The 23,315-nt window shown below is 44.4% G+C and overlaps 2 protein-coding genes across 4 annotated transcripts; one reads left to right on the top strand and one right to left on the bottom strand.

Moving 5' to 3' along the window:
- Positions 1-65: 65 nt before the first annotated feature.
- On the top strand, positions 66-16,980 carry setd1ba (SET domain containing 1B, histone lysine methyltransferase a). 3 transcript variants are annotated; one of them, XM_044012341.1, is made up of 19 exons: positions 66-818; positions 1,286-1,403; positions 3,829-3,983; positions 4,229-4,327; positions 4,897-5,167; positions 6,312-6,433; positions 6,880-7,962; positions 9,711-10,457; positions 11,190-11,363; positions 11,477-11,570; positions 11,653-11,861; positions 11,942-12,023; positions 12,112-12,474; positions 12,740-14,020; positions 14,263-14,429; positions 14,527-14,652; positions 14,797-14,916; positions 15,255-15,392; positions 15,492-16,980. In XM_044012341.1, the coding sequence occupies exons 3-19, from the start codon at positions 3,843-3,845 to the stop codon at positions 15,663-15,665; spliced, it is 5,391 nt and encodes a 1,796-aa protein (XP_043868276.1). In that variant the 5' UTR covers positions 66-818; positions 1,286-1,403; positions 3,829-3,842; the 3' UTR covers positions 15,666-16,980. The 3 variants fall into 3 exon arrangements, with proteins under 3 accessions (XP_043868276.1, XP_043868275.1, XP_043868274.1); XM_044012340.1 differs by lacking the exon at positions 66-818 and having other exon boundaries at positions 899-1,403; XM_044012339.1 differs by lacking the exons at positions 66-818; positions 1,286-1,403 and adding an exon at positions 2,864-3,603.
- A 2,749-nt stretch (positions 16,981-19,729) lies between these two features.
- On the bottom strand, positions 19,730-23,142 carry car15 (carbonic anhydrase 15). Its single transcript, XM_044011743.1, has 8 exons — positions 22,843-23,142; positions 22,726-22,755; positions 21,742-21,918; positions 21,520-21,665; positions 21,328-21,420; positions 20,577-20,643; positions 20,322-20,482; positions 19,730-20,246 (listed from the first exon to the last, which is right to left on the bottom strand). The coding sequence occupies exons 1-8, from the start codon at positions 23,117-23,119 to the stop codon at positions 20,022-20,024; spliced, it is 1,176 nt and encodes a 391-aa protein (XP_043867678.1). The 5' UTR covers positions 23,120-23,142; the 3' UTR covers positions 19,730-20,021.
- Between the last annotated feature and the right edge of the window lie 173 nt (positions 23,143-23,315).

The raw sequence follows: 23,315 nt of genomic DNA, 5'->3' as shown, positions 1-23,315 counted from the left end.
CACACACACACACACACCCCGACTCATTCCAGCTCCTTCCCCCGAGCAAATGGTCGAAAAACATCTCGTGTGTTTGTTTTATCTGGCCTTCAGCATTTCAAAGCAGTCGGAAAACGGTGATCCGTCGTTTTTTTAAGCCTGGACACAGAGACAGGGGGAGAGGGGATGGCGTAGCAGCCTGAAGCAGCCACACTGATTAGTTTCACCCAGATACACATCTACAGGGCGTCTGCGGCAGCTGGTGCAGAGGATTCCTGATGACCTTATATGGCAGTTTGGGGGAAGGTGCCGCGCGCTCCGGCTCCCATGGCAACCGTCCAGAGCTCTCGGATTACTGCCGTTGCCAGGGCGAGTCAACACAGCAACCCGGCAGCCTGAAAGCCCTTACCGACGTTTCCTTCCTTAAAAAGGCACCCCCCTCCTATGAATTCTCATTATTATGTTTTTTTCTGAAGTAAAACACACCCTTAGCGAGAATAAATACGCATATGTGCTGTTTAATCGCTCAGTATCAACAAGAAACGTCCTCACAGCCCGAGATAATCTCCCTCTCTCGCTCTCCCTCTCCCCCCGGAGTGAAAGAGCCTCACCCAGTTATGGCGCAGCAACATTTCCACAGCACAGTGCTCTCCTTTGTCTGCAAAGAAGCCATTTTGAGACAGAGAAGAGCAGAGAAACCATTGACAAAGTGTAGCCTACACTTCACCCAAAAGGTGTCTGCGGACAAAAGGGAAGCAGTGAAATTATACGAGAGTTCTCTTTGTAAGATTTCCTTTTTGCTCGTTTAATCCGTGGATTTCATGGTTTGAATGCCAACTGTAAGTTTTCAAGTTACATCAATTAAAAATAAATATTGGTTGTTGTTGCTTTTTTAAAAAAGTAAATATTTAATAATGATGACGTTTGAATCACAATTTATGACATTTTTATGCTGTCTGTCCTCCGCAAGAATATACTTACATGAAGACACATTTAAGTGAAAATAGTCTTTTTTTTAAAAAAACAAAGAAAAATCCATTACCTCTCAAAACAACATTTCCTTGTGGTTTAAATGTGATGTAGCTGAGTAAGAAATGTCGAGGTTATACTTGACTGCAATCCTGTCCTCAAGGAGGGAGAGAGAGAGAGAGAGAGGGGAGATGATGGTTTTGCATATTGCCCACACAGATGATGCTTGAAGATGCATATTCGCTGAAAGAGAAGCACATGCCTGCCACTGATATATATATAAAAAAAAGTTGTCAAAAAGAGATCTTCTCGTGCTAATGGATTCCTTCCTTTTCAGGAAACGCTCTCCCGCCCCATTATTAACGCCGATATTATTAAAGGATCCGAAGATGGAGCTGAAAACATCCCTTCCCCTGCGTTTAGGCCTGTTAACTGCATTTCACCAAAGTGCTGAGGTAAATATTTCCACCATGAAAGTTTCGCCTCCATCTGTTTCCTATTATGTTTGACAGACTACTCTTACATGGCTGTGTACTGTAAAAGAGTCTAAAGAGAATGGGCTTGATGTCTGAAAGGGAAATCAAATATGCCCTTTTAAGTGAGGTCAAGCCGTCATTTGCACCTCGGACACATTTGCTTCGTTTAAAATGGACAGCTCAGACCCTAACCCGTGCTTGAAGTAGTCTCCACACTTCCAGGTAGGGGACAACTCAAGCCACCAGGATGATAAGTGTTGCTGTAGTGAGAGGAAAGTTAAGAAAAAAAAAAAAAGAAGTAATTAATCAAACAGAGGAATTATCAATCAACAGTTAAAACAGCATAATTAGAAGTATTTTTTTTGCAAAAGGGCCATTACTTATCCTAGGCCTGCTGTCTGTCATCCTGAGGAAGAGTGGTGCAATTTAAAGTTCATAGGTTGTATATTTATATGATAGCATGCCAGTGAATGTGGTATTTATCTGTCTATGAAGTTGGTTGGCACACATTTAATAAAATCAAATTGAGATACAATGACAGGAAAAAACAAACTTTAATCACAAGAACTGCATGCCTTACATTCACATTAATAAATCAAAGCTGTTAAATTGATATAAAAGAGTGTAACTTACTCCTACAAGGCCATAAGTGCAATGCCAACAGTCAGCCATTACACAATTTGCCACTTTGACTGTGTTTGTTGTTCTAATCTCAAGTCTCCAAAACCATTAAGCTGTTTATTCAAAACATTTGGTTTTTCTTTTCACATAAATACTATTATATATGGGTGTGCCATGACCTAGTTAAGACAAAGATGGATTCCACAGGCAAGAGGAGAAAAAAAGGCTCAAAATGTCACAGGGTATTGCATCCAGTACTTTCTCTCTCTTCCTTCTTCTCAATCCTTTCAAAGGAGGAATCATAGTTTTATCATAGTCCGTGGTGAGAGATGAGGAAATCAAGTGTAAGATCCCTTTTTGGAACAAAGGAAACCCATATAGGCCATTGAGTCCTGTGTTTTTTTAGGTGAGTAAAATGGCTGCCGAGAGCGCTCTGCCCCCTCTCTCTGCTCTCTGTTGAAGGACTCCTGAGCCGTGCCTCTAATAGCAGACAGCTCCTCCGCTGCTGCACTCTGATTGGCCCGTCGAACCACCGCTGTTAACCAGCCAATTGCTCGAGCACTGCAAAACAACCAGGCAATGTCAAACAAAATCCACTTTATCCGACACAATTCGGTTCCTTTTATCCATAGAAGCTCACACAAATAACTAAATACAGCACTTCCGGATAGCGCTGGCGAATTTATGATTAAAAGCGCAGAAGGAACGGTGACTTAAACGACGCGTTGGCACTACTTTGTTGAAGTGGATTAATAACGACAAGGGATAAGGGGAGACACAGATCACAGCCCAAAAACTCCACTGTACATTTGTTGCTCAAATTATTCCGCGCGTTTAATTCACTTGTAAACGCCAGAACTTCATATTAAAGCCATAATTGCAGTTACACTTTAGCAGCTAGCAACACACTCCAAAGCAGCTTATCCTTTTTCATTTGCACATGTCCGTGAGCGACAACTCCTCTCACTCACACAGCCGTTAATAAATTAAAAAAAGAAAAAAGGAACGGCTACCAACGTTTACTTTTAACGAGCCACCCGGTGACAGTGAGGAAGATACTGACCCCTGTGTCTAGCTTGTGTTTGCTATTTAGGTAAATGTAGTGGGCAGATTCGACACGGAAAATGATTGAGGGGTTTAGCCACGCACGCCTGTTGTTAGCCACGCGATAACGTAGCACACGGGCTCGACGTTATATATGTATTTAATAAATTAAAGCTACGTTGTTTTTAATGACCGGCGCGGAACGAAGTGAATTCGTGTCGAAAGTGCAGGTAGCGTCGGAGGTGGGTTAGCCTAGCGGTGTATTGTGGGAGAGACAGGGAGCCACAGAGCACAGGCTCACACATACACACACACACATACAATATGTGTTGGCTCTCGCCGTAAGGGAGGCAGTATTCTTCAAGCTAAATCATGTAATGTAAGCGGCGAAAAGGGAGAGCGATTTCGTCTTTTCACCAATTCAAGAAAAACCCGCACTCGATCGGACGAACAATGTCCAAGCCAGGCGAGAGAAACAGACTGAACGAAGACCATGGTAGAAAGCAGAGTTCAAGTAAGCTTGTTCTTTTTTTCTCCCTTTCTCCAGCCCTCCTAATGCCTGTTTCCCCAGTCACTGGGAAATGCTAGGTCCCGTTTTCGCTCTCACTTTTCGGTTCACCGGAGCCATGCACACACGTATGTGTGTGGCTGTTTTTAAAGTGTTGAGGGGGAGACAGTAACCGTGTGCGCTTGTCTTCGCCGCTGCCTCACGACGCCTCTTCTCCCCGTGTCGTTTCAGGTTTGGCGAACGGCATGGACAGCAGTCATCCTGTCTGCGGCTCGGCGGAGAAGCGGAGTCACCACTGGAGAAGTTACAAGTTGATCATCGACCCGGCGCTGAAGAAGGGGTCACACAAACTGTATCGCTACGATGGACAGACTTTCAACATGCCCGTAAGTGGACCCCCCTCTGCTTTGACAATAGTAACCGAGTCGCCGACCTCCATGATGGGGCTTCTGTGCTGCCGTTGCCGGCCCCGACATGCTCCAGCATCCCAAACGGCGTGTTGGACGCGTTCATTTTAACCAAACATTGCGTCCGGTTTGTACTTTGCAACAAGTTTTGTGGCGTGTGAAGTTGTGAATCGGATGGATAACAACCGTGTGCCTCCACCTTCCCCACCTCTCTTCTCCCACAGAACTCCGGGATTCCACCGGTGGACATCGTCCGAGACCCGAGGATCGGCCGTTTGTGGACTAAGTACAAAGAAACGGATTTACCGGTGCCTAAATTTAAGGTATATACACTCAAGACAAGCGTGCAGAAAGAGGTGCTGTCAAAAGTTGCAGACACACCCCCTTCAACTCTATCATGTGTGGCACACTGAGTGAAAATGTGATTAGTCAATTCAGACTTTACTACAGACTCTTATAGTCTTAATGTTTATGTCTATAACTGATCGAGTCAGCAAAGACATTTAAAGAGATTCATTGAACTGGCCTGAAGAAGAACATGATTATATACCACCTGTAGTCTCTGAACACTAGATTATGTTGTAGTTTGCACACAAATGTGCAGTATACAGAGGTTTAAAATACACTTCAAAACGGAGATATCATCACACTTACTACCTCTGTGTGCAAGGTTTATTAATCTGTGTATACTTACTTAATATACTTCATCAAGACATTTTATCTTTCATCACTCATCAACATAATGCACTTTTATGGTACATGCTTCATCCTTTCAACTTCTTATTTGTTTTTAGTTTTTTATAACAAGTCAGTCAGCACATGCATGTTCATTGCATCTGTCAGCTGTCAAAAATCACCCACCCAGCATTCACTCATTTTCTCCTTATTCCAGATCGATGAGTGTTACATCGGCCCCGTGCCTCCTAAGGAGGTGACATTTGCCAGGCTGAATGACAACATCAGGGAGGGATTTCTCATGGACATGTGCAAGAAATTTGGGGAAATCGAGGCGGTCGAGATCCTGTACAACCCAAAGAACAAGAAACATTTGGGAATTGCCAAAGTTGTTTTTGAGAATGTGAAAGCTGCCAAGGTGGCCGTGCAGTCGCTGCACAACACTTCTGTTATGGGAAACCTCATCCACGTGGAGCTGGACCCGAAAGGTAAACACTGTGATTCACTCATTCAAGGAAAACAGGCTTAGAGCACATTCACTGTGCATGATCAAGCGTCTTCTGTGCTGCAGCAGCACAGATATACAGATGCGGATGTGTTGCCCTGTTATGATTTATGAGGAGGATAGCAGTCACGTTTGTAAATGTATGTGCGTTGCTTAGTAACATGTGGAAATTGAATTTCATTGAATGTAATGCTGCTCCCATAAGCCCAGAGCTGAGGGAGCAGTCAGCTCCCACTGTGCCTAATTTCAAACCTGTAAACAAACACATACCCATCTGTAACAGCCCTCTCCCCCTCCACACCAGTACCATTCAGTCACTTTTAACACAAATAAGTTTCTCACTCTGAAGCACTGATAAGAGTCTTGATACTCATGTCTTGCGAACAGCTTTACTTTTTCTTGGTTGTCTGGCCACAGTTTTGTACCTTTGCTCATTTATTTAAATGAATAATAACTGAGCCATTGAGGTTATGTTTTGGGCCGTGTATGTCTGGTTGTGAGCAGTTTTGGATGACATTTTCTGGGCATGTAGATTATGACCCAAGGAAGAAATGATCTTGGTGCAGGCACTTGAGTGTGTTGACAGTTGTGAGAAACTGAGCGTCCTTAGTGATTGTGTGGGATTTGGGAGTGCACCAGTTTATTTCCATGTATTATTCTCACATAATTTCTTTAACATAAAGTGTGGATGTGCAGATAGTGTGTACTTTGTGTTTATTACGCAATATTTATTCATTGCAGCTAATCTTTCAAATGAAATATATATTACTTGCTCAACACAATTGCATTTTACAGTTCACTATTCATATGATGGTAGACACACCGTAAATATGGTCTTGTTTTGTGCTCAGTTGCAATCGAGTAATTGAATAAACTTCATTTGTCTTTTCTTTTTTTTTATTCTGCTTTGTGATGGAAATCAAACGTTGACAGCAAACAGCATCTAGTGTCATGATAATCAGAGTTTGGACAATAGGACAATAGTCTCTGAAATTCTATCTAAAATATGTACAAGTTTGTCAGCACAAATATCCATGATCTTAAAGTCTTGCCAGATTAGTTTTGATAAAACTCAGTGGCCCACTAACATCTTATTGTCATTTCCACTGATGATTACTGTTTTGCAGGTGAGAATCGCCTCAGATACTTCCAGCTCCTGATGAATGGCAGCTACACTCCGAAGACTCTGCCTGTTGGTGGAGAGGAAGCTAGAGAAGTTTCCCCTCGTAGCCTAGCAGAGGCCTTGCTGGTAAAACCCCTTTTTTTATTATAAAGCAAATGTTTCATTTTTGTTGTGGTTTATTAAAAAAAATTTATATCTAAACTGTGACAATAGAAACTGACCTATTTGACATGTAATCCAGGTTATTGAATTTTTATTGGTGTAGCAGGTGATGGAATAGAGCAGAAGAATATACAGATACTTATACAGACCCTTGCATGTGGACTAAAATCACATAGCTACTGAAATGTGCACTTTGGCCTTGTAGCATGAGATCCCCTAGGCCTGGATACTCTTATCCATTGGGTTGTACTTTTGGAAAGATCCTCACAGGTGTAAACTGTGAAATGAAGTTCATCCCACTTTTTTTTAATTGCAGATTGTGGACTTTCTTAGTATTCTGTTGGTGTTTTGATGGTTTATGTCTGTTCTGCCTTTGACACATTGTTCTGATCCTGTTTGTCTTTTTACAGGCCTGTGAACCCATCCGTAGGTTGTCAGAAAGCAGCCTGTCAGCCGTGGGATCAACGTTACCACCCAGCAGCTCCACCACTCCCCTGTCCCTGGAGACAGGCTACTCCAGCCTAAGACAGGACACACCCCAGTCCCAGGGAACCCCACGTCAGACAAGTACACCCTTCTCGCAAGACTCAAATTACTCCAGTCGGCAATCCACGCCAGCGTACCAGTCCAGTCGGCCTGAGAGCTCCGGAGGATACAAATCCCGGAGACATGAGAGTAAGTTCCAGGATGCATATAACCGCAGACCGGAGAGGCCTCAGTACCGCAGCAACATGTACCAAAGTTCAACGTCTGAACAAGCTCCCTTCAAGCATCAACTCACCCCACCTGAACCTCCACTTTCCACCCCATCTTTCACCTACACAACAACTCCTTCTGCTACGCCCACTTTCAAGTCCACAATACCATCCTACCAGGCTCCTCTGCCCCCTGCATTCCCCCCGTCAGAGCCGACTTACCATCATGCAGCTCAAAGGGAGGAGGAATACCTCCGACCACCACAGCCGCCGCCTGAAGCTGCCACTGACTTTGTGCCCATCAAGGAGAGACCAGAAACTCCTCCAATCCCGGAGCCCCCACCTGAGCCAGCGGCCCAACCAGCCACCCCTCCTCCTCAGACTCCAGAACACTGTCCCTCACCAGGGTCCCCCACGCTGGATCCAGAGCGCAATAGCCTGGATTCCCGCATAGAGATGCTCCTCAAAGAGAAAAGGACAAAACTGCTGCCTTTTCTGGAGGAACGAGATTCGGACACTGAGGTACGAATGGTGGGAAGTCCAATTTCCTCCTCATCCTCTCAGCTATCCCCAATTCCCCCTTACACAAGTGGCGGGCAGCAAAATTCCCGTCCCTCTAGCACAGGCTTGGAGGATATCAGTCCAACACCACTGCCAGACTCGGAAGATGAGGAGCCAATTCCTGGAACTGCCTCTCTGGTCAAGAGAATCAGTTCACCTGTCCATGAGAAGATGAGCAACAGTGACCTCAAAGACGGACATTTCCGATGCCACACTCCCACTGATAAAATAGACACGGTAATGCAAAGTTTTTCTGATATTTGTGAAGTTTGTGTAAAAACAAGTTCCATATTTCTCTGTTACATAAGTCACATTTAGCAAGAAATAATATTCTAAAGTGCCACATTTGCTAAAATAAGTTCATATCAATTGTCGATTGTTGCTGATGTTTACATCCAGCTGTAAATGGCAGTTACACAGAGGACACAGGAAGTGAGGTCTAGTTTCAGTGCCAGGTGCTAGTAGTAAACTTTCCCTCTTTTTTTTTTTGTTTCCTTTTGCTCTGTTTTGTGAAGGAAATAAAACCTTCACAGCAAACTATCTGGAGCCACCACAAAGAACAGTATTGGCACTTCAAGTTCACTGCTGTTGTGTGATTTTGGGCCAAAATGAACAGTCAAAAAAAACAACTTACTTAAAGAGTAATAAACCTTTTAAATGACAATAGTGAAATTCAATGTAAACATGCACAATTATGTCAGCACAAACTAGAGAGTTGAATGAATGAAACCAGCTTTACATTTACATTCATAAGAAATGATCTCTTTGTGTGTGTAGTCTCAGTTGCATGTGTTTCTGCACTTGCTGTGCTGTGTTTTGAAAGGAGAAATAAGAGACTTTTCTGCTGTTGGGGAATCGCACGCTCTTGTTTCCTCTTTCTAACACTCACGCTAAACGCTCACTCACAGGAAAACACGTTTAGGCTGTTGGCCCCATTCAACACCACACTTCCTGGTCTTGCTGAGCCTGATTGTAAAGGCTGGTTGCAGCATCCCAGGTCTCACATTTCAAGTTATCACAGTGCAAACAGTGCTAACAGCTCATTTGGGTAACTCCACTCCCGTGCTGTGTAGACTCCATTTCTGTGGCAGTTGTGACAGAGATCACTCTATAAATTTAACAACAGACCAGAGTACAATACTGTTGAATTCAGTTGCATGATCCTGTCGTTCATATGTTATGCTGTTGGTTTTAGGAATTCACAGATTGATGCCTGAACAAACAGCTTTGTTTGGAAACATGTTGACCAACGACTTGGGTCAGTCGTGTTTGGGTACTTGCTAATCTTTGAACTTGGATCAACATTTAAATGTTTGTTGCTTTTGAGTAGCGATGATTGAAATGTTTCCATAGTCTAAAAACTGTCTTTTTGTATTTTGTATATTTAGTATTTTTACTTTGGTATTGAACGTCTGGTCGTACAACTAATTTCATTGACTTATTTAATGAAATTGTTCATTTTTTTCAGGCAAAATTCTTGCATGGCTGTTTATCTATAAAGATTTTGCTTTAGCAATTCGGGGAAAGCTCAATTTGTTGTCCTATGTTCAGTGCCAGTTTAAAAAAGTGCAATACATGAATGTTAGAAACACTATATATCAAAGTTCTCATCTTTGTATTAGTTAATATTTTCATGGCATGTCATGGTAATGCTTCATCTTGTATTAAATCTATAACTGTACATATTTAACTGAAGCTAGGCGGAGAAAAAACACTTTGCAATCGCAATCTATGTCAGAAAAATCACAATTACCCAAATCTTTCAGCCCTGCTAGCATCGAAAAATACCTCATTATACTCGTCTTAAAATTGAAAGAGGCAAAACTGACAAAACAATCTTAGCTCAAGTTTCACTTAACTAGCTTTCACCTGAGCTGTGACCGTTGTCGTGGAGATAAAAAGGCAGTTGACTGTCATCGCGCAACCTGTGAAAAAAATCATTTCATTCAGTGCAATTCTGAACTCTCCTCTTTTCACACACGTAGTGTCATCAGTCGTCGGGAGAAGACATGGAAATCTCCGATGACGAAATGCCCGGGACTCCAATCACTGGTGGAGAATGTGGCAAGGGCATCGTTGTCAACACTGCAGTGTCACCGATGCAGACCATTTCCATGCCTCACCCTGGTTTTCCCCATATGGCACACCAAGCCGGCTTCCCAATCCCACATCACCACCTGGCCCCTCACTCTGCCGTCCCGGGACATCCCGCTCACCTGGCTGCTCATCCTCATCACATGCTCGCGCACATGGCTCCCTATGCACACAGCATGATGCCACTGGTGCAAATGGAGCTAATGAACTGCCTGCGGTGGGAACAGTGGAGCACAGTTCCCATGTCCTTCCAGATGCAGCAGCAGATGCTGAGTCGCATCGCTCAGACTAGAGGGCCCTTTCCATATCCACATTTTATGGACAGTGGCGCAACAGTGCCGTTTGGTGGGCCTTACACACCACTGTCCGTCGGTGCTGCACCTGCGAACGGCAATGCAGGGACACCTGGGCAGCAATGGCAGAGTCCCAGTATACCAAAGTTCAACCCTACTGTCCCTCCGCCTGGATACGAGGGTAAAAAGGAGGACCCGCACAAGGCCACTGTGGATGGTGTTCTCTTGGTCATTGTCAAGGAGCTGAAGGCCATCATGAAGAGAGACCTCCACCGCAAAATGGTAGAGGTGGTGGCTTTTAGAGCTTTCGATGACTGGTGGGATAAGAAGGAACGCTCGGCAAAGGTAAGACCATCATTTCACCTGTGGAGGAAAAAAAACACAGTCATTTCTGTCAACATATGAATTTGTATTACTGTCAATTCAATTCAGATCTTTACTACAAAAATCTAAAACAAGTTTCTATTATACAAGCCATTTATATATAACAGAAGCTATGAATCGCAGTGACATGAGTGTCATTGATTCTGCACAAAAATCCATTACAAACATCTGTTTAGAGCTGAATAACAGACACTCGCAGATTATTAAATTGCTGATTTGTATCTTTGGTCCCTGCCCACTTCCACAAGAACATTTCTGAATTTGATTCGAGTAAACAAACGTTTTTAATGAGATGTTTTATTAGTTGTTATTGGTTTCAAAAGAATATTTCTCAAAGTTGTGGATTATTGCTGCGACGGAAATGGTGCTGAAAAGATTAGTCATTTAATTACACACAATTACAGAAGCATTCAATATTCCAGTTTGAACCAATGATTCATTTTGTTTTTGGACTGTTGATCTTTTTCTTTTTTTTTTACTGGCATTTTATAGACCAAATGCAGCTTCCAAGCATATAGGAGACCTATGGTGGCCTTCAGTTATCATCAAGTTATTCTGTGGTATTGAAAACAATATTTACATGCAGGTGCTTGTATTTGCATGATTATTTTGTGTTCCATTTCTGCCAAATGGAAAAGGTGTCACCTAAATGTTACACAGTGGATCATTAAAGTCATGGTTTCTTTTCGCCAGACTTCACTGACTCCAGTGAAGGGTGCAGACGTGAAAGAAGAAGAAAGACCCAAACCCAAAGAGACCATGGGTTCAAGTCTGCTGGAGAACTGGAACAAGGGTGAAGGACTGGGCTATGAGGGAATGGGCCTGGGAATCGGTTTGCGAGGCGCCATCCGTCTGCCTTCTTTCAAGGTTCGCCATGAAACAGTTACTTTTGTTCACCTGGATAAGAAGGGAGTCTCTGTTATCTTGTAAACAGTTGCACTACCTGATGGTTTTTTTACTCTTGTCATTATGTTTGTCAGGTGAAAAGGAAGGACCCACCTGAGGCTGCTGCAGCGAGCGACAGTAAACGGGCCAGACCGTCGACTCCAGTAGACGATGAGCTGGAGGATGAAGGTGCCGTACTACTTTTGATGCAGCAAAACACACATTTTCTCTCTTTTCTTTTCATATACATCTTATGGTTGATCTTTCTCAGACCGTGATCGAGACACAGCGGGGCTCCCCTTGGACAGTTCAAAAGTGGACGCCGATGGCCTGTCTGCAAAGCGACGGCACTCCCGACCACTTGAACTGGACAGTGAGGGAGAGGAGGAGGTGGACACCTCAGGGAAGGAGGAGTCTCTGTCTGACAGGGAGGAAGAACCTGGTAAAACGAAGCCTACAGCCACACTGTCGACCGGCGAGGTACGTTTCCTCGAAAATGACAGATTGTGTGATGAATATTGCGTTTGTATCTTAATGTTATATTTCGTCATCATCATTAGGAAAGTGGCGACGAGGAGAGCGATGATGAGGAGAAGGAAGACTCATCCAGCGCGAGCGCTTCCTCGGATTCATCTGATGACGGTACTGTTCTTCAAATATGTATCTCTTCATTCGTAATAAAAAGTATATGTTCCCATAATCCATCATTTCTCTGCTCTGATTCTCACAGAGAGTTCAGCTTCCTCCAAGGCCAGCTCCGACTCCTCAGCAGAGAGCGGAGACTCCTCCGACAACGAGCTAAGCTCTGAAGATGAAGAGGAGGCGGAGGAGACGGGAGTAGACGACGCGGAGGACAGAGACAAAGAGGTAGCGACGTCCTTGACCTCTTCATCCTCGGCGTCTTCGTCTTCTGATGAAGAAGAGGGAGCGGGGGCAGAGGCCAAGCCGCCGAGTCCACGTGCAGCACCAGTCCTTGAGGCTCATGAGGAAAAGAGCAGCAAAGAGGTGATGAGCAGCAAGTCCAAACGCAGGCCTCCGAGTCCTAAAGAGGAGCCAGTGGATCTGAAGCCATCGTCGCCAAAAGGCATCGCAGGTGAGTGTCCTTTACTGATTCTGTTTGTGTAAAACTGAAGAATGTTTTATTGCTTGAATTTACAAAGTTATCTCAGGTACTCACTCAGGTCTCACAATCGTCTTCAGTTTAGAAATTGGGAAATCAAGCTTTTCCTTCAGTGGTCCCTCTTAATGATTTTCAGTCTGAAATTGAATTGCTCTCCGCCGACTTCCTTTAAAACAAATGTTTTCTAAAAGGTTAAATAAATAAATAATATATATATATTTTTTTTCTTGTCTTGTAGTCAAAGAGCGAGACATCGGAGATGGAAACATTTCCGCAGTGAAGTCTGAACCTCAGGAGCACGTAGCAGCAGCGCCCCTTCGGCCACCCACTCCCACAGGCTCCCCGCCCGACAGTGACCAGGAGGGAAAAGCCAAAGGTAAAACAAAGCCTGTGGAAGTAGCCTGCACCCCTGGTCAATTAGCCACACCCCACTTAGATTCAAGCACACCTGTCCCCAAACCCGTTTCCACACCAGCAATGCACCTGCCTCTCCCTCCTCACCCTGCCATAGAAGGTCGGTCCCTGCTTCATCCACCTCCTGGTCCCCTACCTGACCTCCCACAGCGGCCCAGGCTCCCCACGGACGAGGACATACCCCGCACACCCGGCAGGGACCTGATGGACCGAGCTCGGGGTCTCGGGAAGTCCCAGAGCACGGACACGGTGCCCGTCACACCTGGTGGTGATGCTCCGCTCACAGGCAGCAGCCTGTTGCTCAGCTCGCCTCACATCCCTGGCAGCCCCTTCTCTTACCCTGCTCAATCCCCTGTCCTTAGTGCCGGAGTCCCCCGCACTCCAGGAAGAGACTTAACCTTCACCCCCGTCTTCCCTGACCCCACAGCGCTTAATAGAAAAGTATCCTCCGAGAGCCTGGACGATAGACCAGTTTTTAAGGAACCACCCATTAGTGCACTGCCTCAACAAGCCCCATCAGAGCACTCTGCTAATGTCCCTGAAGATCTGCCTGCCGGTCTCACTGTAGACGTCCCTGTGCCATCAGACACTGCTGCATCGAAGAAAAAACCTGGACGACCCAAAGGCAAAAAGATCCCAGCTGCCTCTGAGGCAGATGAGTCTTTAGAGCTTTCGTCTAATTCTGCCCCTCTGCCTCATGAAGCTCGCCTTGAAGATCTCGCTGCGAAAGTCATCTCGGCCAAGTCTCCCAACCACAAGAGCCTGGACTTCCGGGAAGGAGGCGCAGAGCCTCAGACGGACCTGCCCGCAGATGACGGCTTCCTGTCCTATGAAGACGAGGCGCCCGTGATCGCGAAGCCGACTCGGAGGGCGCGGCGAGGCTGGGAGGAGCTGCTGCTGAACAGCCTGTCCCCGGTCACCACGCCACCCCGACCGTACTTCAAGCCACGGTCCGACTTTGAGGAGATGACCATCCTGTACGACATCTGGAACGAGGGCATCGACGACGAGGACATCCGCCTCCTGCAGATCACTTATGACAAGATGCTGCAGCAGGATAATGGCAACGACTGGCTCAACGACACACTCTGGGTCAACCATCCTCATATCCTTTAACATCTGCTGATCAGTATTGTTGAGCTTCATGTGTTTGTCACCTTTTAAAACGCCACTAAAAGACCCATGTTGTCTTTTTTGTGAATTGTATTGGACCTTTTGTATTGAAATAGCAGCTCCCCCTGGTGGTGAAAATGAGGAACTTGAGCTGGAATGAGTAGCACTGTATCTGTTGAGCTTTTGAAAATGTTCCGGCATCCAGTCGTAGTTTCTCCCTTAACTCCTCTGCACCTACCAACATCCCTGGAGTGAAGAAAAAGAGGAGAGACGACGGCATGAGGGATCACATGACGGGCTGCGCCAGAAGTGAAGGCTACTACAAGATTGACAAGAAGGACAAGATCAAGTACCTCGAGAGCACGCGGCTGGAGTCGGAGGAGCCGCCGGTCGACACTCAGGTGGGCAGGAGATGTGACACAATGTTCAGCTTTGAATAATACGCGCGTTTGAAAACAGCAGTGGTTCATACTTCTGTCTCTGTGTTCTCTGTTGCAGGGAATGAGTATTCCAGCGCAGGTCCACGCCTCTACCAGAGCTGGCTCGGAGCGGCGGTCAGAGCAGCGGCGTTTGTTGTCCTCGTTCGCGTGCGACAGTGACCTGCTGAAGTTCAACCAGCTGAAGGTGAACCAAGTTAAACAGAACTTTGATCTGTGGGGTTGCTGCTCATCCTGGATTAAATGTTTCTTTTTTAAATATATTAAACACCAAGCAAGTCAATGAGACAGACCCAATACTTGTAATTAAAATGAAAACCTGCTCTTTCAGTTCCGTAAGAAGAAGATCAGATTCTGCAAGTCGGGCATCCACGACTGGGGTCTGTTCGCCATGGAGCCCATCGCTGCTGATGAAATGGTCATCGAGTATGTGGGACAGAACATCAGACAGGTGAGAGGCAGCTGAAGTCTGCTTTAAAAGTTTTACATTTAGTTTAAATTTCCATCAATCTACTTGCATTCCTCTCTGTAAATGTAGTTCACATCTATCAGGACAAGATGGCAAATTAATTGAATTATGAAGGTGTAAGATACGACGGCTCATTGAAATCTTACTAACAGTAAAGTTCGGACAAAACAAATGAATAAATAAATTATTCTGAAACAATTCGATGGACTGTGAAACTTACTGAGATGGAGCTCAATTAAAAAGCACCACATTTCTCTCTCCTTTATTTTGTTGGCATCACTTCGAAGACGCCTAACAAGGAACACATTTTTTACTTCCAGGTGATCGCAGACATGCGGGAGAAGCGCTACGAGGAGGAGGGGATCGGCAGCAGCTACATGTTCCGCGTCGACCACGACACCATCATAGACGCCACCAAGTGTGGCAACTTTGCCCGTTTCATCAACCACAGCTGCAATGTAAGTCACCAGATCATCGACACCGACTTTACTAATGTGTTTATTACTCTGTGTGTATTTCACTGTTCCGTGACCACGACTGTGACTTGTTCGTTTCAGCCGAACTGTTACGCCAAGGTCGTCACGGTGGAGTCTCAGAAGAAGATCGTGATCTACTCCAGGCAGCCCATCAACGTCAACGAGGAGATCACGTACGATTACAAGTTCCCCATCGAGGACGTGAAGATCCCGTGTCTGTGTGGGGCGGAGAACTGCAGAGGAACACTGAATTAAGAAGAAGAAGAAGAAGAAGAGTCTGTCACGGGACGGGGGCGTCAACAACTTCTGCTCCCTCTGAAAGTCTCTCCACCCCCTGCCCCCCCAACCCCCCGGAACTTCAGCCCCAGATGAGGAGCGACTGAAGAATGGGGAGGTTTTTTGTTTTTTTTAATTTGGGAGGAGAAAGAACCTGCACGTGGAACTCCTCGCACATTGAAAACTCTAGATTGTTTACGATTTATGGTGCTCTTGAAATGAAAAACGAAAAAAATGCATAGTTTTTTATGTCATGCCAGTGACCCAGAATTTACAGAACACTTTGACTCCCTGGTGAAGCATTTCCTCCTCCTCCTCCTCCTCCTCCTCCTCCTCTCAGCGTCGGACAGTGTTTTAACTCGGCTCGCTCTACTTCGAGTGCCGGTTTGTACAGTTTTACACTTTTTTTCCCCTCCCTCTCTCTCTCTCATTTGTCTCATAAGCTTTACATACACCACACATGACACGAAAACAAAAACACAGCTGCTCACGAACACTGAGACGCACAAGCTCGCGAGGAAAACTCCGACGTCGTTGCCACCCGAGCAGACGGCACGTGAGCATTTTTCGCTCCTACCTCCTCTGGAAAAGTCAAGCAGCAGAAAGAAAAGAAACCAAGTCCAATCCTGCCACAAAATCTACAGAAATCACACGTGCGCTCACCAGCCAACGATGGATCGAGCTGCTGCCTTGTCGTTTATGCAAAAGCCCGAAGAGGAAAAGTGCAAAATTTGTATTATGATTATGATATTCCAGTGTTTGTTTTTTCTACTTCAGCTCTGCTCGCTTTGTTTTTTTTCCCCCCCTTTCAAATACACTATTATATCTGTGAGCGTGTGAATGTGATATCAAGTATTAAATCATCTCATCGATGTCTGTGAGGGACGGACACCGTGCAGAAGATTGAGCTTTGATTGTGTCATACAAATGTCTTTGTCTTCAGAAGACGGGCATGAAATTCACCTGTAACTATGGCGACATTAGTGCTTTCTCACAAACGTGGGTATATGATGATGATGATGATGATGATGATTCGCGCTCACGTGTGTGGTTTTCCTCATCGATTCCACTTTGAATGCAACACTTTATTATTACTCCGACAGTGTTTAACCTTCCCGGCGAGGCATTAAGTGTTTCTACGACTCAGCAGATTTTATGGCAGCCGGTGAGGGGCGGCTCATCCTTTATAGAGTCATTAAGAAGAAGAAGAAAATGAAAGGAAATGTATGTGAATGCACTCGAGGACTTGCACTTCTGCGTTACGCTCTCTTACGTCAGCCCACTCCCTCACCCCAACACCAAGTCAGTCATTGTTCCTCATTCACGTTTGATTTTTCTTTTCCACCTGTAATGTTTATATTGTAAATGGTTACTTGTACAGAAGATCTAAAGTTTGTTTTTTCATCTTCACAGGGTTAACACTTTTAAGACGCGTCCTTTCACTCTTTATCTTTCTTTATTTCTTTTCTTTTAAACAAAAAGACTGAGTATTTAAAAAGTATTTTCAGGTATCAGTGAAATGAATCCGAGGGTTAAAAAAGGTTGTTTATTTAACGTAAAAGTTCCACTGTGTACAAAAAAAGAAAAAGTCTCCACCTCCCTTTTTGGAAAGATTGTTTCTTGTAGAAACGTCTTCATTTTTCTGCCTGTTTTTGTTGTTGCTTTATAATTCCTGAAAATGTGTAAATACTGTAACTGTGAATACTATATAAATATATATATTTTTGTTCCCTGGGATTTGCTACGTTGATTACGGCTCGGAGAGCTCTCGCCCCGACGAGCTGGTAGCAGGACATTTTCGGCTTGTGTCAAGCTTTTGTTTTTTTTTATTTTATTTTTGTTTCTGTTGTAAATTCTATGAAAACGTTGTTTGCGGTGCGGAGAGAAAAATACAAAAAAAGGTGCAGAATCGGCATGGGACGAGGATCAAAGCATCAGCAGGTCTCATGTCTATTTATTACACGACAAAATGTATGAAAAAGTGGAAATAAAGCAGTTTTGCATACGTCCATAAACGTTTGTGGTTTCTTTTGGACGTGGAGGTGATGGTGAAATGATGCAGAGTCTTTGTGAATGAAAAGCCGATGAACAAGTGATTCTGTGTCCAGTCTGACGACCAGGTCACGTGATTCACTCTCGTCAGTGTTTCATTCAGCCGTGAAAAGAAGAAGAGCAAAAATGTGATCTATCCTCACATTATTGAGGACGAAAGAAAGAAAGAACAAAGATTAATGAGAATTCACGAGTGTCTTTTAGATCTAATAAGTTCTGGGATTCCTGCTTTCTTTGCTCCTTTACTACAGTCAACTGAACATCTTTGATTTGTGGACAAAAAAAGACACTGAACAGCTTTGGGAAACACAATCCCCTGATGAATGATTGACAGATGAACAGTCAGATATACATGTGTTACTTGCAGATTTATGTTGAATATTTCAGCTTTTTACTCAACAAAATCTGACTCTTGGTTGTTTTATTCTTTTCTCTTCTCAACACATACAGTAAACACTAAACTGTGTCCGCCTGACATCACTTCCTCCAAAGCCTCACACTCACAATCACAAGAGAGAGAGAGAGTGTGTGTGGATCTTTTCTGGCATAAACACTGGTCTTGTCAGGACCAGTAGTCCCCATAGAGACCAGAACCTGGTCCTATAACAAGGAATAATGTTATTTCTGAGGAACTGCTTACATTTGGTATGGACTGGTTATTGCTGTTCAAATGAATGGAAGTCAATGCAGTGTCCTCAGAAGAATAGCTGTATGTGAGTGTGTGTGTGTTGCCTGAGGCGGTGACAGGAGGAGAATGGTGTGACCACCACAAACAGAGGATGAGAGAGAGAGAGAGAGAGAGAGGAGAGAGAGAGAGAGAGAGAGAGAGAGAGAGAGAGAGAGAGAGAGAGAGAGAGAGAGAGAGAGAGAGCAGCATGGGAGCCCAATTTACAGTGGTCTCCATCTGCTCAGTGATATCAAACACACAAACAGAGCTCACATCCACACAGAGTGACACAGAAGGATCTGCCGGGACAGACGTTATCACTGTGCTCTTTGCAGGCTCGTCCTTCCGTCTCAGCTCAGCACATACGATGCACTATTTTTTTTTATTTCAGTCCTGTCCTTTGTTTTTGTTTTTGTTTTGGGTTTGTACAGCGTCTTTGAGTGTCGAGAAAAGCACTATATAAATCTGATGTAGTATTATTATTATTATTGTTTTATTTACTTTTATACTTTTCCAGTCAGCGTGCGTTTCTATATCGACCTTTACTTGTACTCCACGACATTTCCTCTAACTATCTTTGTTACTCGTTATTACTAAATAAAATCAGAAGAAGAGATGGTAATGGTCTGTATCTATGGCGCTGCTTTACACTACACTTTTCACCCATTCACACGCTGCAACATAGGGTTAAGTGTCTTGCTCAAGGACACGTATATAGACTAGCAGAGCCAGGAATTGAACCCACAACCTTCCAGTTGAAAGACAACTGGCCCTACCACTGAGCCGCCATGACTCAATCCTCACTTTTTTTAATACTTTTACTAATACTTAAGTACATTTTATATCAGAAAAGGACTTTTGATACTTAAGTAGTATTATAAAAACGTGTCTTTCTGGTAAGATACTTTTACTCAAGTATCCCTTTAAGGTACAAGACTGATCCTAACTCGTGTCCATTGCAAACACACGTTCCGTGTCATTTAAACATTTCTCGGTAATGTTGTCGCCGAGTGTAGCCACAGATTTACGTCTCTTTACATCTTTCTTTTTTCTTTTTTCTTTTTCCACTGCCTCACAGAAAACCACAGCATGTCTGCGTGAGAACAGAGTGACATGAATGAGTCCGTCTGCTCTGCCTGTAATGATTTGTTTATTCTGTTTTTCTTGCGGGTGATTTTACAGCATTAATCATTTGCATTGTCTGCGAGTTTTGCAGCGACGCTGACGTGACGTGCGGACATCATTTGCAAATGCACAAAGAAAAATGGAAAATACTTGCAAGCGTCTAAAAAACACCTAAAGACAAAATCACCGAACACAGCCATCAGGAAACAAATGTTATTTTAATCCCATTTTTATCACTAACACTTTGTTTTAGGACTAAAAACAGTTAGGATTGTACCTTTTTGAAGAAAAATAAAGTTACTGTACAGTGTGACTTTAAAGAGTTAGTTAGCGATGCACTCACGGAGTTAAATAATCCTACAGAAATAACAGGTCAGTTTTTTTTCCTTTTTTTTACAAAAACAATACTTCTCTTCCCTTTTAAAATAACGCTTTTATATCTCAGTTTCAAATAAGAACGTGGAACTTTCTGGGGGTGGGCTAAGGTTCCGCTAAAGTGTGGAGACGAAGAGGAGAGAGGAGAAGACGACAAGCAGCTGCAGAGACACAGGTAACCTGAGGGGGCGTCCTGCTGTCCCGCCGAGCAGCTTAGCATCACTGGACGCAGACACGGTGCGACTGAAGGTGGCGTGGATGTGCCTGAAGTTCATCTGCAGAGGCGTCACCTGCTCCGCGTTCTCCTCCGTGGAGAAGATCTGCGACGTGAACTGAGCCAACTGATGGAAACCAAAGAGGAATGTCATCAATATGCACGATTAAAAAAAACAACAAAAAAAAATGAAAACACTTACTTGAGACCACGAGATGTAGACGGGAACTTCATACAGAGTCCACACGACCACCTGAGAACACGGCGGCGTGGTGAGGCTGCCGTAGTAACGGTAATACTGACTCATGTTGTGCTTTGGTAAGAGGCTCATCAGTGGAAATGGCTTGAGTTTAGCAGTTTGACCTTGTGGGGGGAGGAAGGACACGCGCACACACAGCAGTGATGAGGGGACACTGAGACACAGACAGACAGTCAAGATATTTGTGCGTCTACAAACCTCTGTAAGCGACAGAGGACAGTTTTTGTGTGAGTTGTCCAAAGTGGACATTGTCGGCGTAAACAACCTGCAAGAAAAAACAGGACAAAAGGTCAGGACAGTGTTTTTAAATCAACGACAATTGTTGGCTACCCTCTCTCTATGCAGACGATACCTTTCTTTTAACACTAATGACACAGATCATATTAAAGGTCTAGTGTTTAGAATAAAAAAATACAGTAGTGTCTTAACTACGCGAAAGACGGAGACAGCGTTCATTTCGTCCATCATTGTGCGCCAAGCAGGGGAGCTAACGACGGTGGATGAGTTATCCGGTTAAACAAGTTGTCAAAAATCACGGCGGACATACGGAAACATTGAAAATGCTGCTCGTCATGTATCTCACATTGAGTAATATTTACTAATATTAGTTTCAGTCCATTCTGGTCCAAGCACAATAAAAATAACCCCTTTTAATGGTCGCCTGCAGCGTTGCACTCGGCACTGCCCTCTAGAGGAAGTACTGTGTAAATGCATAACGATTCGGATGGACTGATGTATAATGGACGAAAATTGAGTAAAAATGCTTTACAATAGGTCAGTGTTTTAAAGTGGAAACCGATTCTGCGAATGAAGATGAAAGACATGTTTTCTGGTCCGCAAAGGCCACCGTAGTTCGTATTAGACAGCGGTTTGCATGTAACAGACGTTGTGTTTAAAACGTTACACACTTCAGCTTTAAAGCGTCAAGAATGTGCGAAAACAAACTGACATCGATGAAGAACCCGAGAACAGCGAGTCCCGTGGGATCGTCCAAGGCCACCGTCAAGTTTGGATGGATGGACTTCATGTTGACGATGTGCATCTGGACATGAAGAGGACAGAGGGACGGTGAGGAGGACACTGCAGGAGTCTGCAGCGTTGCTTTATGCCGGCGTAGATCTGTCTACTGACCGTACTGTACCTCCATCGGGTATCTGCGTTTGTCCACCGTGTGCTCTGAGCCGTTAGCGGACGGTCCTCCCCAGTGGAAGTGCAGCTGGATGGTGTGGTAAACATCGGGGAGGCCTCCACCACTCACCGACATGCCACTGCCCACCTGAAGCACGACTGTGTGGGAGAGACCAGTAACAAGTGAGTACAGACAAGAGACACATGATGAGGAGAGTATCTGCGGTACATTCACCAGAGTGTCCGTCGTTCTTGAGCGTCCAGTGACCCGTTTGGACCACGTCAAAGCCCTCCAGGTGTAGAGAGTCCAGTGAGCTGTTCCTGGTCATCTGCTGGTCCAGATTGATGGGAGAGTGGTGCTCTTCAAGGATGGGGTGACATGACGGGAACATGTTGCCCCACGCATAAGGATCTGAGGATGGAGGACAATGATCTAGTGTGTGTGTGGTCAAACCTGCTACGAGCTTTCATTCGAGAATCAATCGTATGTTCCATCGCAATGTCAGAGGTCAAGACGTTGATGAAAGACATTTTCTATGAGGTCCAGCTCGTAGCTGTTCTGGAGCTTTGGACCAGATTATCACAGATTCCTCATCCACACACAGTTTTCCCTGTTGTTACCACATGTCAGGGGAAAAAGCTAAAAATTAAAGATCAAACTTTTTTCTTTTACAATTGGCATCTACGTGCAAACTTACAGCAGAATTGTTCACCTTTTCCACGTCCTTTGATACAAAACACACAAAATCAAACATCTATTTGCAAGATCTCATCAAAAATATGCATGTAAAATGTAACCTTTGACCTTTGTCTTTGTCCAAGTGGTGACCATTTGGACTTTTTACAGTGACTTTCCCGTTTTTGTTTATAATAAATATTTCAGGTCATTTAGAGAGCGTCAGATACAATATTCATCCATGAGGCGTAAAGTGAGAGAAGATGACCTCCCTCCATAATTTGATCGAAATGCAAAAAACACAAATGTGGAAAGAAATTCACTTTAGAACGAGAGAAAAACACTTGAATTCCATAAATGGTGGTACCAAGTATGATGATGTGACGTGTGGAAATACTGATGCTTCAATGAATGGATAAATAAAGTTGTTTTAATTGGATCGAGTAAAGATTTAGAAACCATTTATGCCACAGTGACAGTTTTAACAATAAACCACTTTCTGTGTGTGTATTTAAATAAAAACACTTTTCTTAGGTTACTCACCACAGTGTGGCTCATGATAACAATAATCATCTGAAACGAAGAGAACAAAACACACATTAGTTTCCATGAATTCATTTGAAGTAGACATTTATAAATAATAACAACCAGAGCGCTCACCAGAATCTGCACATGAGACGACAACACAGGTGAGGAGAAGAGCAGCAGCAGCAGCAGCAGCAGCAGCAGCAGCAGCAGCAGTCCAGGTCATCGTCAGATGAAGCAGATCGGAGTCAGCTGTGTGAGGTAGACTGAGGTAGACTGAGGACCCGGCGCAGAGACGTCTCCGCTTAAATAAGACGACGCGAGGTGGAGGTTGAGTGTTATTTTCCCTGCTCTGATCAGTGAACCGTGTCGTTAGCAGTCTAGTGGTCTTTTTCCTGATCAACAGGCTCATTGATGCAGGTCAGCTTCAGCTTCACACCACCACCACCACCGCCGCCGCCTCCCCCTCCCCTCTGCTGCTGCCAGCATCGATGCCCACACTGACACTGGTAACAAGACACATTCATCTCACGGGGAAAGTCACAGGATGTGCAGCTCACTGAGTTTGAAAAGGAGAAGAGTTTATGTATGGGTCTGACGTCACCTGA

This window comes from Solea senegalensis, linkage group LG21 (assembly GCF_019176455.1).
Source record: "Solea senegalensis isolate Sse05_10M linkage group LG21, IFAPA_SoseM_1, whole genome shotgun sequence".
Classification (NCBI taxonomy): domain Eukaryota; kingdom Metazoa; phylum Chordata; class Actinopteri; order Pleuronectiformes; family Soleidae; genus Solea; species Solea senegalensis.
The sequence above is the reverse complement of the archived record's forward strand: the minus strand, read 5'-3'. Positions and strand labels throughout refer to the sequence as shown.